Source organism: Phalacrocorax carbo, chromosome 3 (genome assembly GCF_963921805.1).
Source record: "Phalacrocorax carbo chromosome 3, bPhaCar2.1, whole genome shotgun sequence".
NCBI lineage: Eukaryota > Metazoa > Chordata > Aves > Suliformes > Phalacrocoracidae > Phalacrocorax > Phalacrocorax carbo.
Window position 1 is genome coordinate 23051719 of NC_087515.1, and position 17043 is coordinate 23068761.

The following is a 17043-nucleotide window of genomic DNA, read 5'->3' on the forward strand; positions in this document are numbered from 1 at the left end:
TTAATTGGTACTTGCTAAAAATCCATTGCATGAGACTCCTTTCTTGGGAGATGATACCAAGCCAGAGTTTGACTATGAATTAAAACAAATTTTATCCACCACTGAAAGAAGCCCAAGTTAAAAGATACAGCTTGTGTTTTGATAGCTTTCAAATACGCAACGATTTCAGGAAGAATACGAACAGCTCGACAGTACTTCATTGCAGCAATGTGCCATGTTGAACTTTGTCTTACACAAAAATCAAAATCCCAGCCTGTACACTTGCAACCTTTTAAATTGACATGGAGAGGCAAGTGTTTGATTTGTGTAAGAGAAAGATCTGTACTGTACCTGTCTTATAAACTAATGTAACATACACACACAGTATTAAAATATACGATACTTGATAAAGCCAACAAGGAGTGCTCAGGGAAACCCCTGCAAAAAAAACCAGTTAAATAAAAAACAAACCAAGATCTGGGCTTTCATGAAAGAGTAGTTAAAAAAACCAAAACAGCCTAAGAACAGTCAAGTAATCCTTCTGTCTTCATCTAGCCCATTTAAGGAAGATCTGCCCGCTTCCCCCAAGCTTTTTAGGCTACTTAACCTCAAGCAAAAAGAATAAAAAGCAAATTAATTCTGATATATAAGACAAGCAGTATCAAATTGTCTACTTTAAACTTTCAGTCATCACGACTCAGTTGAAAGGTGTTTACCTGCCCGAGTGCGTTCCTATTGCGACCACCGCTCCACTGGGATGGAAGTCAGCACAGTGCCCTGGTTCCTGAACGGAGAGGCACAGACATGTCATTCACCCACCCACTTCCTTACAGTCAAACACCTCTCCTTATGCCAAAGCTACCCTAAAAGTCTGAAGTGAACTGACACAGGGAAGACCAATCAGTTAACAGCATGCTTATAATCCTCAGGTAGATTTTCTTTTAATGTATTGGTAACATGCACTAACATGATCTTCTCGAAAGCAAAAAGCCCAAATTTCTGTGTAAAAAGATACTTTTGCTTTGGTATTAGGACAGAACTAGCCAAAATATGAAATGAACAACAACAGTAAGGAAGGACATCTAAAGGCAAACCTGGCGCAGCTATAAAATATCCTCTTCAGACTGAATGGGAAAAAAACTGTAACAAGAACAAAGGACTAAGTTTTATTCAACTTGCATTGTCAGAATGGCATCAGACAATGGTAACCAGATTGCAGTCTATACAATGCCTGATGAGCCTGGTTAAGTTTATCAGAGCTTCTACAAAATTTTTGCTTCTCTTGCAATCGGATGGAACAAGGATGTTGCAGAAAACTAATGCCTTTTCTTATTTCCAGCTTTATATTTAACATTAAAGGGTTGACGTACATCTAGCAGCCTGGTCCATTCCAGTGTGTGGTCCACAGAGTTCCACATACAAACTTGCCTATCTTGGGCACATGTTAAAAATAAGTCCTTGAAAGGATGGGATGCCAGTCCCCAGAGCTCATCTGTATGTCCCTGGAAAGAAAACACATATGATTTAAGAATTAATAAAATAAAGACTCTCTTAAAATAACACACCAGCGGGGAAAGCCTTCACTTTTTTAGGTTATAGAAAAAAAAAAAAGTTGTGCTTACCTGTACCTCTACTAGGAAACCATCATTAAACGTTGCCCGCAAAACAAAGTTTCGTGAAGTACCCACTAGAAATTGATCTGCTTTTCCTTCCGCTACTGCTCTGATTGTTCCATACTGGTCAGGAACCTAGGAAAAGAAACATCTGTAAAACCACATCATGCATCTTGATACGTGCTTATTTTTGAAGGCCACAAATAGTGCACAACAGCAGTGCCAGAACTACAGTTCTCCCAGTAAAAAGGAATAATCTAAGCACGTATACACTAGATCAGGACTTGACCCCAAACCTACCTCATTTATTTGTTCAGTACAGGCATGCGAGACTATCTCACTCCAAAACAATCACAACTATGCCTTTTTAATAAATCTCCGTAGAAAAAAATTACAAATTAAATTACATGGATTTTTAAGTGTCAAAATACACTAAACAAATGCACTCCACAACCTTACAACTCATCTTACAAGAATAGGAATAATGCATAGCTACTGTTTACTTTTCAAAACGTATTGTGAAAAACAAGAAAAATCTTGCAGCACACAGTAAATGCTTCCCAAGTAGCCCTAAGTTAATGTTCATATGCCTTATGTTAGCAATGACCCTGAATTTTAGTGAGTTTATTGCATGCTTGAATTCTAATACACTTTTATTTTACAGTGTGCAGTTGTTTGGTTTTCTACACTATTTCTCTTTAGAAAATAACTTTAATATTATCTACACAAGATAGAAAATCAATGTAATTACAGCAAGTTGCCTGTCAGGTTTCTGGTAATATTTCTCAACATAAAAAATCAGCTTTAACATAACATCATTAACAAAACAAAAAGAAAGACACTGATATGAACAGAGCATGTTACTTAAGCCTAGGAGCTGTTTATGATAGTCAGTGCTTGCTTACTCTCAGCCACTTTCTAAAGGTCAGTATTAGATTCAAAGGAATAACAAACTCTACATGGAACTAAGCCTACACGTTAAGGGAAGAATGCTGCTATAAATGAACACTAGGTAGGTGGAACAAACCATTATTAGAAAAAGTGTTTAAGAAGAACACATTATTTCAAGAGGCCATCTTATTGTCAGAAAAAAAAAAATATTGAAAATCCATAATGTACAACTTTTTTCCCATTCATCCCCCATTTACCTAGCATTGCTATACAGCCAAATCACAAAGACACACATTCAGTAAACGCCTGTTTTAGGATAAAGTTAAAAGAAGTTCCTTAACATAGCTTATTAATCATTAATTTCTACAGAATGCCCATATGTATCCTACCAATTGTTCACCGTATGCCAAAAATTCTGTTAAAACACTGAAATCCCGGTAACGCTGTCTTTCTCCAGACAGGCAAAGTTAACAAAAACACAGGTGATACTAAAGAATATCCTCAAAAAAGGGATGAATAAAAGAAATTAAGAAAGGGCTTGGAGGAAAGAAAAACCTTAACTTCAACTTAAACAAAGGAGAACTGAAACCTCATGTAGGCTCATTTATAGGCTGAACATTTAAACGCTTTTTATTATAAAACATTGTCATCCACTTAAAAAGACAGCAACCGAAAGATACTCCTTCATCCTAACTACCGATGCTCCGAAGGGTGGGGATGGCTCCATCTTGGTAATCAATACATTGCTTAAGGCAATTTCCTTGTCATTCTTGCTTTCTTACCTCAATTTCCCTTTCAGGATTCAAATCATGATCCCACAGGATGATCTTTCGGTCCTTCCCACCTCCAGTTAGCAGCATCCCATTCCTCATTTGACAGAGCGTGAACACACTGCCATCATGAGCTTTAATTTGTCTGGTTATCTGATATACTCCTAAACGCACAAAAAGAAAATAATAAAGAACACTATCCCTTTCTTCACATGGGGTTTACAAGAAGCTGTGCCTCTTGGCAGAAGAATAAAGTAATAGTGTATAATAAATAATTAAATTTGGATTGTCAGGCTATTAGTATTGCATTAGTATTGCAAACACAAGGTGGTAGTGTTTTCTTACAGGATAAAAAGATAAAACAAAGGACCTGCCTTTCTGAACAGAAACTTTTTTGAGGTTGATTGTTCTACAACTTGTGAAGGCAATAACAACTATTTGCAAAATGCTTTCATTTCTCTGCTTTCCAAGGGAACACAGTTTTTCCAGATGCAAGAGAAACTGTCCTTCAGAGTCAATAAATATTTAGCATGTCATTATTAGAGAAGAATTAGAGCTATTTTATTAAAAGAAACCCAAAGACTTGTTGTCCTTATTACGGGAATAAAAAGCAAATTTTATTTTAAGCAAATAAATAGCAAAGTTTCCAGGATGCATGAACCTAATATCTAATGCTGGATGTTGCCTGACTTAAAAATAGTATAACCAGCATTTGGCATCTCTCAATATAGCAGTCTATCCAAAGGAAAGCACTAGGAATAGTGAGAGAGAGATGAGAAAATTTAAACAACAAAGGTAGCAAAGGAAGCCTTTTGCATCCTAATTTGATATTCAAGTCAAAAGCACTGCTGTAAGAAAGTATATTTTTTAAAAAGCAAGATTCTGGTGCTTTGATTGAAAACTGATTGAAACTTTAAAACACCCCCCACCACCCCACCACCCCCATATTCTCGAATAGCAATCACAGAAAGAGCCTAAACCACCACCCAAATAAATACCAGCTCAACTTTGCTGACTCTGCCTCTGGCTCAAGTCAGTTCAAGTCAACATGCTCTCACACTGTGAAAAAAGAGCTTTGAGATCACATCTTGTGACCAACCTAATGTGATAAACCAACAAAAAGATCCCGTATTTAATTAAGCCAATATAAATAAATGTTCTACTCGATATCTTTTAAGAGTATCCTGGGAAAGGTTATTTTTGCACAAGAACTTCAAAATTAAACATAGATAATTTGTTAAATTACTTTTCCATTGCAGTTAGCTTGAAAGACAAGAAAAGATTTACCTACAAAACCAGACTTACCATTAAAAGTCTAGTTTTTACATGAATGTTTTCCTGGCATACCAATTTAAACTGGAGTGTTTGAAATAGCTGCCAAATAAAATAAATTATCCTTGAATTTATAAGTTACCTTAGGGCTCAACTGTGCCAGGTCTGCATATGTTGGGTAACAAATAATTTTCCTTTCTTTTTTCACAAAAGCTTTGCCCTAAAGAGCAGGTTTTACCCAAATCTCAAATACGATGAGTTTATAAGTATATTTTACAGCCAAGACTTGAGTATCTGCTGTACCAGATACTGTTATTTGTGTAACTGGTACAAATATGCATTATATTTTTCTGTCACATACAAGTCCTATTAATGTCAGTTTCAACACTTGATTATATTCCTCTGAGACTGAGTGTGGTACAACATAACCCTTAAAAGGCAAAGGTAGCCTGCAGAATCCTCAAAGTGATCCCACAGCCTTTTTCAAATCTTCAGGATGAAAGGAAAGCTGATTAACTGCACATTTGTTTTAAATGCAAAATATTTAATATTTTAAAATATTTAAAGTAGTTTTCATTCGTTTCTGGCACAGCCCAAGTAATTACTGAGAAACTCTACATTGCTCTGAAGTCAGTGAATTCATGAGACTTGAAGGAGTTTAGTACCACCCGTTAATAACAGGAAATGTACACCTTCAGTCAGGTCTGTTTCCCTAATCCTTTTCTAATGCAATCCTTTGTGTTTGCCTTCTACAAACTATCTGTGATTAACTGTGAACGTATCCTACCTTTAGGTCCTTTTCCTGGAGTAGATTCTACAGTAGTTTTGCCCCATATAAGTATTATCCCACCTGAGTCTCCAGTTAGCACATCTCCATTTCCCAAAAAAGCCAAACACTGAACAAATTTGGGTTTTTCATATTTCTGAAACAAAACAAGCAAAAGAAAGGGATAATTGCTTGCACTCTTCACATAATTAGCATAACATATCCACACCCAAACATCCTGCATACATGTAAGCAGTATTTAATGTTTTATGTTTGCTTACTTTTCTGCTCAAACAGTACATGGTAACAACAGAGCAAATTTATAGAAAGCATGAGCAGATCATTCCACTGATTTAAAACTGACCTGATATCAAGACATTCTTACCCCAAATATCCCTTGCTTCCTTGATAAGGAATTGCCACTCCAGGTCCAGAAAAATATATGAGATTTGCCACATGTAATTATCGTATTTGCATCAGTTGGATGGAATTCTACAGAAAGGACAACTTCATTCGTAGTCTGAAATAATAACACAAGTAACAATTATTCAGATGGGAAATAACTACTAGAAACACATGTAAAATCCCAAGTTTCAAAACAGAGGTATGAGGAACTAGACAGCTCATTATATGCTTGAAAGAATCCGTAAGTGTTCTGTGCTAAATCAACTGTCTGAATGACTGCATGTATCATTTTGTATATATTGATTTTTTTTTACATTAATAAGAGATCTTTATAAATGATGTATAAAAGACACTTTTTTGGGCTGAAAACCTGCTTAGTTTCTACACAGAGTAGTTTGCTATTCTGGATAACAAAGCTGTGACAGAGGCAATTGAGACAATAGTAACATAGTAAGACTATATTCATCGCTGTCCTTCTGAAATTCTGTAAGAATTCCTTTAGGTTCTTCCTTCCTCTCCTTTCCTCCTCACAAAGAAGAAAAAAAGAAACCTGTATAACTCAAAACTCTGAAACAGAGTCCCACCTGTGTATTTTCACTGGCTCCATATACTGTTACTGAATTACTAACACCTCCATGAGTATTTCATCCTCTACCAATAGATTTTACAAACATAACAAACCGACTGGTCATTTATTTAACTTCTAATGCATATTCAAACCAAACTGCCTTTGAAGACAATCTCCTGGAGCCAATGACTCTGCAAAACACTTAAGTAAATGCATCAATGCATTTACTTCTATAGGATTTAAGCCCATACTTCAAAGGAGTACATGTAAAAGTGCTGCTGAATCAGCAGCTGTGGGAGTACCCTTTCCTACCTCACCATTTTTAGCTCACTTTAGTTGGGAAAAGAACCTTAAGTTTCATTTTTTGTTGATGGCCATATATGTTGAATTATGCTTCTCACACACAGTTTCCTCCACATGAGCGATCTGCTATATTCACAAATCTTATGGCAGCTAAGGATATTAGGGAAAATTTCTTCACTATAAGAGTGGTCAGGGATTGGAACAGGCTGCCCAGAGAGGTGGTGGAGTCACCATCCTGAAGGTATTTAAAAGACACGTAGATGCAGCACTTCAGGGCATGGTTTAGGAAGCATAGTAGTGCTGGGTTGACGGTTGGACTTAATGATCCTAGAGGTCTTTTCCAACCTTAATGATTCTATTGAACCTATTCTATTCTAATGAACCTATTATTCTATGACTGAAAAATATCAATGGAGTTCAGCTGAGAAAAGGCTTCTGTTTTGCACCCTAGCCAAAGCAAAGAAACTGCTCACACCACCTATTGTGGAAGGTACTTAAGATACTGCAAAATCAAGTCCTAAATGTGAATAAGTACTGAAGGGCAAGCTGTCCCTGTCAAATTGGTTTTAGCCAATTCTGAAACACCAGGGGAATCCCTGGAAAATGCTGACACAGAATTACATTAAAACTTACAGAATAGAATATAATTAGTATTGGCCAACATAATTTAAAGAAATTATGTCAAACCAACCTGATATCGTTATCTGGAATTGCAACTTTGCAATCATAGAGACATATATGCTTGTAGGGTATTCCACTTGCTGACTCATGATTGAAAAAAAATTAAAAAATACTCAGTTCTACATCCATGTAATATCTCCTTGCTTTATATTGTATAATACAAAGCAAGATGTCTCAAAATATGGACTTCAATAGCTAGTCATTATTGGATTAGATGTTTCCAGTGGAGTCAACTTTACACAAACATTGAGTGCAACACCTATGAATGCTTCTCATTGATCAGAAATTTAGAAGGTTACAAAAGAAAGAGGAAAGCAAACAAGATTGCAATGTACAAAAGTACTAATGGACTTCAATTGAGAAGAGACATACTGACAATCAATGCCTGCAACTCAAGTCAGATGAAAATGAAAATAAGGAATGTCTAAAAAATAGTTTCTTTTTTGTGTGTGTGTGTCTTTTTTTTAAAATAAACTACAGACTGAATCATCACTTCAGTTTCATAAAGTTCCCAGGATTTATTTTCTTTTAAAATTAGGAAAATTATTAGAGAACTGCTTTATTTGGATTGGCTCATAAGGATGAGCAAAATGTAATTATAAGCGCTCCAATATTCAAAACCCTTCCAATATACAAGTTAAGAATACATTTATTTTGTGCCCTAACGCAAGCCAGCAGTATTACATAGTTGCAGTTTCCAGGTAAGATCAAATGTGTCTCAAGCTTTTATTTATGGGTATAAAAAACACTTGTATTTCAGAATATTAATTTGTGCAATCATTACCTTTATTTCTGCTATTTTTGATTTCCTCTGCCAATCCCACACAGTGAGCATATGCTCATTAGAGTCATCAATTACACACAAATGAGCACCAGAATCCTAAAGGAAAAAGAAAACAAGCAGTGCTGACAAATTACTATCATACCCATTTAGAAACAGTGAAGGGCAGCAGTAATTTCAAAAACCACAAAGATACCAATATAAATTAAGCAAGTCCTTTTAAAGTAATTATAAGCTCAACATACCCGGCATTTTCCTTTTCAAGACAGTGCATAATCTCAGAAAAAATGACAACGCTTCAAATAATAGTCTGAGAAAGCTTTAAAAGTATCTTACCAAGTCTCTCCCTTTTAGTTTGTTTTTGTTGTTATTGTCTTTATTTTTGCTTTTCAGTTTGCAATACCAACCTAGTAGCAAAGAGGTTTCTCCCTCTGCAAATTTTTTCTGCAAATATTTTGTTTTTCCTTAGGTCTCAGAGTCAGACTCATAGCTCCACTTGTGGTATGTCGCCATCACATACACACAAATGTACATTATTAAATTTTGTAAGCACATCTCATTTTTCCTTCATGGAACATTAAGTACCAGCAGTTTCATCATGCAGTTGGTGAAACTACAGCAAAGGTAACAACTTCTGAATAAAGTGATGCTTACAGAGTGGAAAGATTGGCATCTACGGTATTAAATAACTGAAATGGCTTATTTTGAACAATTTTACAACAAAATGGTAAATATGGCTATATGGAATTAAAAGAGCAGACAGAAAATCTTAGAACAAAAACATACTTATTCACAGCAACAAATACTTGCAGAAACACGTTGTTTCAAGGACATGTGTAGAAGGATTTGGAGGAGGCCTTATTTATTTTAAAGTTGATTCTTGCAGTTCAACTGCATTCTCTAACAAATTATGAAAATAGAGGTGGCTGAAATTTTTATTCCCAAACACTATTATGAGCAATAATATGCAAACATACGTTGATTATTAAGTGGAAAGACACCCTGAAGACAGCACTGGCGATATACACTGGTCTTGCATGAGTTAATGGAATTATGTGGTATACGCAGTTCTAGATACTGCACGTTCACTGTTTCTGTCCAGTGAGGAATCATGAGACTGCAGTAAGGTATCAAAATCATTTTCTGCCACAAAACAGACAAATAAAAACTAAAATCTAGTCTTCAGAATAGTGGGTTTTTTGTTTGTTTTGTTTTTAAAATGATGGAACATATATTGACCTTGAAAAAAATGTATCTGAGTTTAAAAGTTTTATTGATTTGTTAGGGTGACAGGAATGACAGCATTCCTCTCACATTATACTATTTTATTTATGCTACCCCAATTTGTAAACAAAACAAAAATCTTTTATTTACTGAAAGACAAAACCTAGACATAACTACTTTAGCACCATTTCAACACGTAAACATTCTTTTCAACAGGTTGCCCAGTAAGACTCTTGAGTCTCCATCCTTGGAGATACTCAGAACCCAGCTGGACCACAGGCCAGAGCAGCCTGCTCTGGCTGAGCCAGCTGTGAGCAGGAGAGTGGATGAGGTGATCTCCAGCCATCCCCTCCCACCTCAGCTGTCCTGTGTTTCTCTTCCTCTATTACCAAAATACAGCAGACATTCTTTTTCTACTCTCCCTTTTTTTTTTTAAACACACATTAATTCTTCTTGCTGGAATGCAAGAATCACAGCTTGGGTTTTCAGGAGGTCTGGTATGTCTTAGTGTTTTGGCAAAAATACAAAGGTAGCTTGAAAATTAAAATACACACATATTTTACAAAAAATAAACTCACTGCCGATTTTTAAATGAGAACTTTATCAATGCCACGTAGTACATCTCCATCTGCTACTGATTTTTCTGATAAATTCTGTGGGGCCCAAAACAAGACTTCTATTTTTTTTTTCTATATAAAAGTAGAGACACAAATTGAACAAATTATTCCTCAGGGAAAAAACAGCACAAGATAATGTGGTGTTTTTTTATTTTTTTTAATTTCCTGTTGCTGGATAAAAACTTACTCCAGCTGTGCAAGCAGAGAAGTTACCCTTTCTATCAGAAGTCACTAAGATTTGTCTTCACAAACCTCACTAACAAACAGGTTTTTTAAAATCCAAACAAAAACCCAAGCCCCTCACAAACAAAACCAAACCACCAAACTCCACAGACTTCCATTTCTAGTTAAGGCTTTTCTTGCCCTCTGTTTATTCACTGTGCTAGTTTGTTACTACAATTTTACATGTGCAATTTCCTGTTTTTCCAGCTAGCTCACTGTCACCTGGTTTTATAAAGTATATATAAACTCTACTGACACACTTTTAGTACCAGAATGGATGAGCTAGATGACCATATACAAATATCCCCAGAGACTTCCTTCCCGTTTATAAAGGGTTGGATAAATTATTTAACACACCAAATAACTGCACCCATCTTACCGCTTTTGAAAAATCCAAACACCCCACTCCACGTTCAAAAGTCCCAAGGCCGATAACCTGCAGCGTCACCAGGCTCACCGAGTCCCATACTCTAACATGGGGCTGCAGAGGCTGCATGAAAAAGCAATGGGACAAACAGCGTCATCAACAGTGAAAGCAGCATATGCAGGTGTCAAGTTTTGTTAAGTGGATGCTACCTGAATTACGAACTCCAGATTGAAATGCAGGATGACCTGTGCTAACAATGCCACTGGACAGTATCTTGAAGCTCAAAAGGTGAGAGTCAAGACAATCTTGCTCCCTATGTCTGGGCTACAAACATGGCAGCGGTGCTGTCGAGGCAAGAAATTAAGTATGGTGGCATTTCGTAGTTGTGAAAATACATCTTTGCCCAATTGAACAAATAATGGAAGAGTCATCTTGCATTTCAGACCCCAATCTTACGCAACAACTGGAAATAATAATCAAACCTTGTTTTTTATATATAATAAATAATAATAATAAATAATAAACCTATTTTAATATATATAGAGTAGGAAGTAAGTAAATAAATACAAAATACCCCAACACCCTGGTGCACGGAGTCCCCTAACCATCACCAACCACTCAGTGAAAATCTCTGTGGTTATATTTCTAACAAGTACTATCCCAAACTAGCGTAGCTTCAGAAGTGTGAAACAATCACAAATAAAGTGGAAATTAAGTTGGCTTAAAGACAGCATTCACCATAGAAAGTGACAATAAATCAACCCACTGATGGAAAACCACGCCAACCAGGCCTAACGAGATTCAAAAAACGTTCAGTGGAAATCATAACAATATCTATACAAAAAACCCCACATCAATTTCTTTGAAAATCTAAGAAATTAAGTTGAACATCTGAATAAGGGTTATATTTAACGTGCTTCTACACCACATAGTATCTGTCTCCCCCCCCCTCCCCCCCCCTTCTTTTTTTTCATTCTGTCTGTAACTTCATTAAGACAATCCAATTGGTCAAATTCTGACAAGAGTTCACCAACAGCCAGGTACAAGAGCATTTAAACGCGCTTGCTCTCAAACGAGGAAGTTAGTAGGAAAGTGTGACACACCTTCCATGAGTTCTTAAAGTTGGTTTCCTCTTCTATGAAGCCTTAACAGTACAGACCCACAGAACTGGGGACACATTCTCCTCTGGGAGAAAACTTATTGAAAGAAATGTGACAGAAATTATGTGGCCTTATAAATCAATTACAAGCTTCATATTTGCTTGCAGAATTAAAAGAGTTTCCTATGCCACAGATAAAGGACTTTCTGAGTTTCTGCTCTTTTTGATATATGGCTGAGTGCTTAGTTGCTACTGTCTTTTGCTAGAGATATATATAGGCTGTTCCCTTATAAAATAAACTGCAAACAGAAGGCAATGATGAGATTTTAAAAAAACACCACTTTTTCCTGATTTTCAAAACAAGATACTACTGCTCAACAGCTCTATTACTTACCCTTCCATCTTTATCCACTCCAGCTAACTGTCCTGTTGCAATTCTAATTTTGTCTGGATGAACTGCAAGACTAAGACAGACAGAAATATGACTTGCTTTTGCTGTCAGAGGTCTCCAAAACTGAGAGGTTTTTTGTAAATTTTTTTTTTCCTTCTCAACAGAAGCCCATGAAGACAGTTATGATCCTAAATCCCACCTTTAATGAGACAGCTTGAATGCTTTTCATCAGACTATTTCATTACACACTGTACTAATGGGATGATCAGGCTCTTGCAGTGGGTGCTGGCACAAAACAGAGAGTGCCAAAAGAGCCAACTGTACATATGCTCTGACAAATCGAGGGTTTGCACTGTACCGGGAGTCCACCGTAACAAACTATACATTGTCTCATGGTGAACTTCCTAAATGCAATTATATGCCATATTTATAAATACTATAGGCATAAAATATGCTGGACCTACAGATAACATGAACCTCGGGAAAAAAACAGCTGAAAAGTTGACTGCAGGCTTTTTGCACCCAGGAGTCAGGGACTACTGCCACTTGAAATGAGTTACTAATGTAATTGTATTAATAAAATTCCCCAGTATGGTGCACTACCAGTATAAGTAAAAATCTGCTTTTGCTTATCACAGTTGGCTTTGGAGCTGATGTGAAAAACCAGAGCAATTTCAGAGTACACATCCTCTCAGTCCTAGTGATTTTTTGACCAATCTTCTTATTTGCTTTCTCTGTGAAGTTACAAAGGTGAAGAAAGCTGTTGAAACAGGAAAGAGGGAGCAGGGGGGAGCCTGAAGAGGTCAGTGTGATGGACACCAAAACAATTTACAATTCAGTCTAGTTTTTTTGAGTGAAAGTGAAGAACACAAGACTGACAGCATTCCTCCCACAGGAAGCAATTACAGTTACCAAAGCACAGCCAGGAGAAAAGAGGTTTAGATGGTGACCCTTCTCCATTCAGGTACAGCAGGGAGCTTATGTTCACTGTCACATTATGTGCACTACTCTTCAGACTAACATTCTCAGTGTCAGTAACTGCCTTTGCACCCACAAGGACGATGGCTTCATTTTCTCTGCTTCTCTGTTTTGTTTTGCAAACACCTTTCTGATTTCTCAGACAGTCTTAATACTTGGATGGGGCAGCTATTAAAAAATAAGAAAATTATTGCTCAGTTTTCCATTTGGTTTCTAATTCTCCTTTAAGACTATGCCTTTGCCGTACTGCCTGTAAATCACTGATTTAAAATTAGGCTTACAATAGTTTTTAATTTCTGGTACATCTATTCAGAATAATTTACACAAAGATCCTTTCTCTAATCCAGCACTCAGATTGTCTACATATCCTGTTGTTTTACATTTAAGCCAGAAACCCTAAGCTACCATGGACTGCTCCAGCAGTTCATTTGTGCAGCGTTTACTACAGTGGAATCTACTGGGACTGATGAAACAGAAAATAACTACAATTATGATGACATTAATGTGCTCATACATACAAGTAGGAAAGAACAAAAACATACATTTCTGCATTATTACACAAATACTTACATGCAAATGTTATATACTAACCATTTAACGCAATCTGTATGACCCAGGTAATGTCGCTGAGTTCTCTCCTCATAGTTAAATAGTACCACCACTGATGCTATGAAATATACGATTTCTCCGGTAGGAAGGAGGTAAACATTGGCTCGACAGTCTCTTCCACGATACCCATATCTATACATATATTTTTTTTTAAGTCAAGGTTTTCATAATCACTGATACCAGAAAAAAAAAAAAAAAACAAACAACAAACTTTTTTTTTCTTGAAGGATTCCTGAGAAGGTCTCATGTCAGCAAATGCTCCTTACATTTTATCTCTGGAACTATAGCACGATTTCAGTAACACAGTTTAAAACAAAACAAACCCCATACAATTGGACTTCACAAACCCAAATCCATTTAAAAGGGATGCTCGTTGATGTTAAAAATAAAATATAAGGCACACTGACATAAAACAAATACAGTGTTGTCATTTTATAAAAACCTCCCCATGAAGTTTCATTAGGTAACAGCAGGACTGACCGTACTGGCGTAACATTTTTTACAGCAACAGAACTGTGCATCTGCACCCTGAGCACCAGATTATTACTTCCATTTGGCCTTTTAAAACAAGCGTGTGAAAATTCCCAATGCCCTTCAGAAAAAGGAAAGCTTCTGCACAGCAGCTGCCAAGCTCAGGAAATATTTCTTTAGACTGTTTTGGAGTATTTTTAAAACAAACAAAATTCAAAAGGAACTGACACAGTGAAAAATATTCTATCTGAATTTACCCAAATATATAAAAGGGAAGATTTTTGACTCCTAATGACATTCAGAAGTTTTACACACTGTGAGCCAGCCTTGGTTAGCACTGATCAAACGTTATTACAACTTGCTATTTCTTTAAAACAGGTGCAATTTTCTTCACCTAGACTATTAATGTGGCCGTCTGCCAGTATTTCAGTTCCCAGGGTCGCTATGTACAAATAACATCAAAATTCAGACTAAAAATAAAAATATAAATTTCTTGTTATGTCCTGCATTTCGGAGATCTCTCCACTTCAGTGCCAACACAAGGAAACAGCAAGGAAAATATGGGAAATACATTAAGCAACTTTAGCTGAAGGATTCCAGCCTTGGGCCCTGGTTAATCAGGTAAATAAAAGGAAGTCAAAGAGCCACAAGGATAAAGCCAGATGGATGACGCTGGCCTTTTCTCACAAATGAAAGCAGGTGCAGTAATCCAAGTTTGGGAGTATTTAAACTGACACCTCCTAAGCTGACAGCCTGGCTTCTTCTGTTCTTGGGAAAGGGCTACCTTTCTACCAAAAATAGCACCACACCCCACACCCAAAAATCCCCCACCACACCACCATTCCTCTTTTGCAGTCCCATCAAACCACAGGACTGCTATTCCACAGGAACACTTGTGAAATTAAACACATGCTGTAACTAAATAATGGTTCAACAAGGGACACTGCATTCAGTTGTCAATTAAGTCTCTCACAAGTACGGAAAACAAAACAGATTTATATCTTGCTGTCTTCTGTTTATTACAGAACACCACAATGGCTCCTCTGAAGCAGATGATATTCACTGGCTTGTCTAGCAAATGATACAAGAGAAAGGCTGACACAACATGATGCTGAGGGCACTAAGAAAAGGGTGCCTCTGTTTCTCCTCCATCACTATTTACTTTCCCACTAAATTCTCCTCTTTCTTCTTCTTTTGAACAGTGATGGAACAAAAAGAAACTCCAGAATGGCCTTTTATAAAAGAAACAAACCAAACCAACCAGACCACTGAACTTTCAAAAACTATGGGCTACAAACCAATGAAAATATTTTTTCTATCCTGAAGCATGAAGAACACTTTTCTAAATACCTTCTCAGAGCAGGAAGGCAGATCTTGTTAATCTGCTGTATACAACAGGGAGTGTATTGACAAGGATTTATTAAGACTGACATCTTTGCACATTCATCCTAGAAAAGTATTAATGATTTACACAAACACGCCTTTCCACAGCAGAAGTCTACTATGCAAAGCTAAGGCTAAATATTTTGGCACCTACCACTGAGCTCTGGCATTCATGAGGCTGCAAAAAAAAAAAAAAAAAAGGTTCTCATTCCATTCTTTTCCTTTACCCCTCCTACATAACAAAGGTACCAAAGAGTGGCTGCATTTTCTAGGATTGTGTTTTTACCAGTATGTAAAGGAACAACCTGTTTTGAGGGAGAAACTTTTTGCTTTCTTCATTCTCTATCCCAGACTATCTTGAAAGAAAACGAGAGGCGCTGTGACTCTATGGCAGTTCTTTCCTTCTCCACACATTTGGAACAAAGCAGCAGATGTGTTAATATAATAATTGACTGTCTCTACAGAAAAAGGGGTGCCACAACTTTGATGCTTTATTTCCACTATATTTCAATGTTAATCTTTCAATGAGACTGATGTTTCAACGAGGGGAATTCAGAGATAGTTGTCCTTGTATTGTGAATGTTTCTCACAAATTACAAGGACTGATTTGTCACAACATTTGATATGCTTAACAGCTTTTTGTTTGGGTTTTGTTTTTTTTTTTAATTGGCTAAGAATAGCCACGGCCCTCATGAAAAGTGATCCACTGTACACCAGAGTTCAGCAGTATATTTACTGCTGACTTTGATTATTCTTAGAAAGAAGGGCACCAGTGCTAAAAATAATCTTATAAAATGGAGTCAGAAATACCCTCCAGAAACTGAGCTACTATACATTGGGAGAAAGAGCCTACAAAGTCATTGCCTGTCAACAGCAGCACTGTGACCTCTGTAGCTGCTAAAGAAGTCCATTTTTCTATTACTAGGAATGCCAGATATGCTTTAACCAGTTCTGCAATGCACCAGGGAAGACTGTACTACAAAGCAGGGATACCCCAACAAAATTATTACATTTAAATAAAATCACTCAGGAACCAGACACAGTCAAGAGCTCAGATTTCCCCACGAGCTACTTTATCTTGCCAAGCAGCTTAGGTTTTTCTTCAATTGACAGCAATCTGCGGGGCAGACAAAAGCCAAGCGTGTTCTGTGCAGCCTACAGTACTGCATACCAGTAGCTGAATATACCTGCAGGACACAGTTAATCTAAAAAGGACACCCCTCTCCCAAACCAACCAACCAACAAAAAAAAAAACCCAAACAAAAAACCCACCCCAAACCCCCTTCTGTTCTTGCCTTGACATTGCTCAGGGTTGATCAGCATCTTCCAAAACAGTAATATCCAAGGAAAGCCCAATTATAAACCATCACCCAGAAGGCAGGAGAACTAAAGGTGTTCAAAACAAAACTTACAGATTGAACAATTCAACACTCAATTGACCTTTTAGCTGCAAAACACTGACATTACCAAAATATTCTGTGTATCACTGTCCCCATTCCTTTTTAAAAAGGTGTACAGGCTTCAGTTTGCCATCGTATTTGGAAGTTATGGCTGGCTTGCAGATTTCTTCCCCTTGCTAAACCTGTGCATGAAGTACAAGATTTTCTGCTGCTACATCTTCCTGCCTCCAAAACTGAAGAGCAATTTTGTGCA

The 17043-nt window shown here is 36.9% G+C and overlaps 1 protein-coding gene across 6 annotated transcripts in view; it reads right to left on the minus strand.

Annotated features, from left to right (window-relative positions):
• EML4 (EMAP like 4) overlaps window positions 1–17043 on the minus strand; it is a 162205-nt gene that overhangs the window by 20050 nt on the left and 125112 nt on the right. For all 6 annotated transcript variants that reach the window (XM_064446131.1, XM_064446132.1, XM_064446130.1 and 3 more), the window contains 10 exons: window positions 13519–13668; window positions 11953–12022; window positions 10472–10582; window positions 8033–8128; window positions 5677–5811; window positions 5313–5448; window positions 3266–3417; window positions 1602–1727; window positions 1350–1481; window positions 696–763 (listed from right to left, as the gene is read on the minus strand). In XM_064446131.1, the coding sequence (XP_064302201.1) occupies window positions 696–763; window positions 1350–1481; window positions 1602–1727; window positions 3266–3417; window positions 5313–5448; window positions 5677–5811; window positions 8033–8128; window positions 10472–10582; window positions 11953–12022; window positions 13519–13668 (1176 nt within the window). The remainder of the gene's footprint in view (window positions 1–695; window positions 764–1349; window positions 1482–1601; window positions 1728–3265; window positions 3418–5312; window positions 5449–5676; window positions 5812–8032; window positions 8129–10471; window positions 10583–11952; window positions 12023–13518; window positions 13669–17043) is intronic.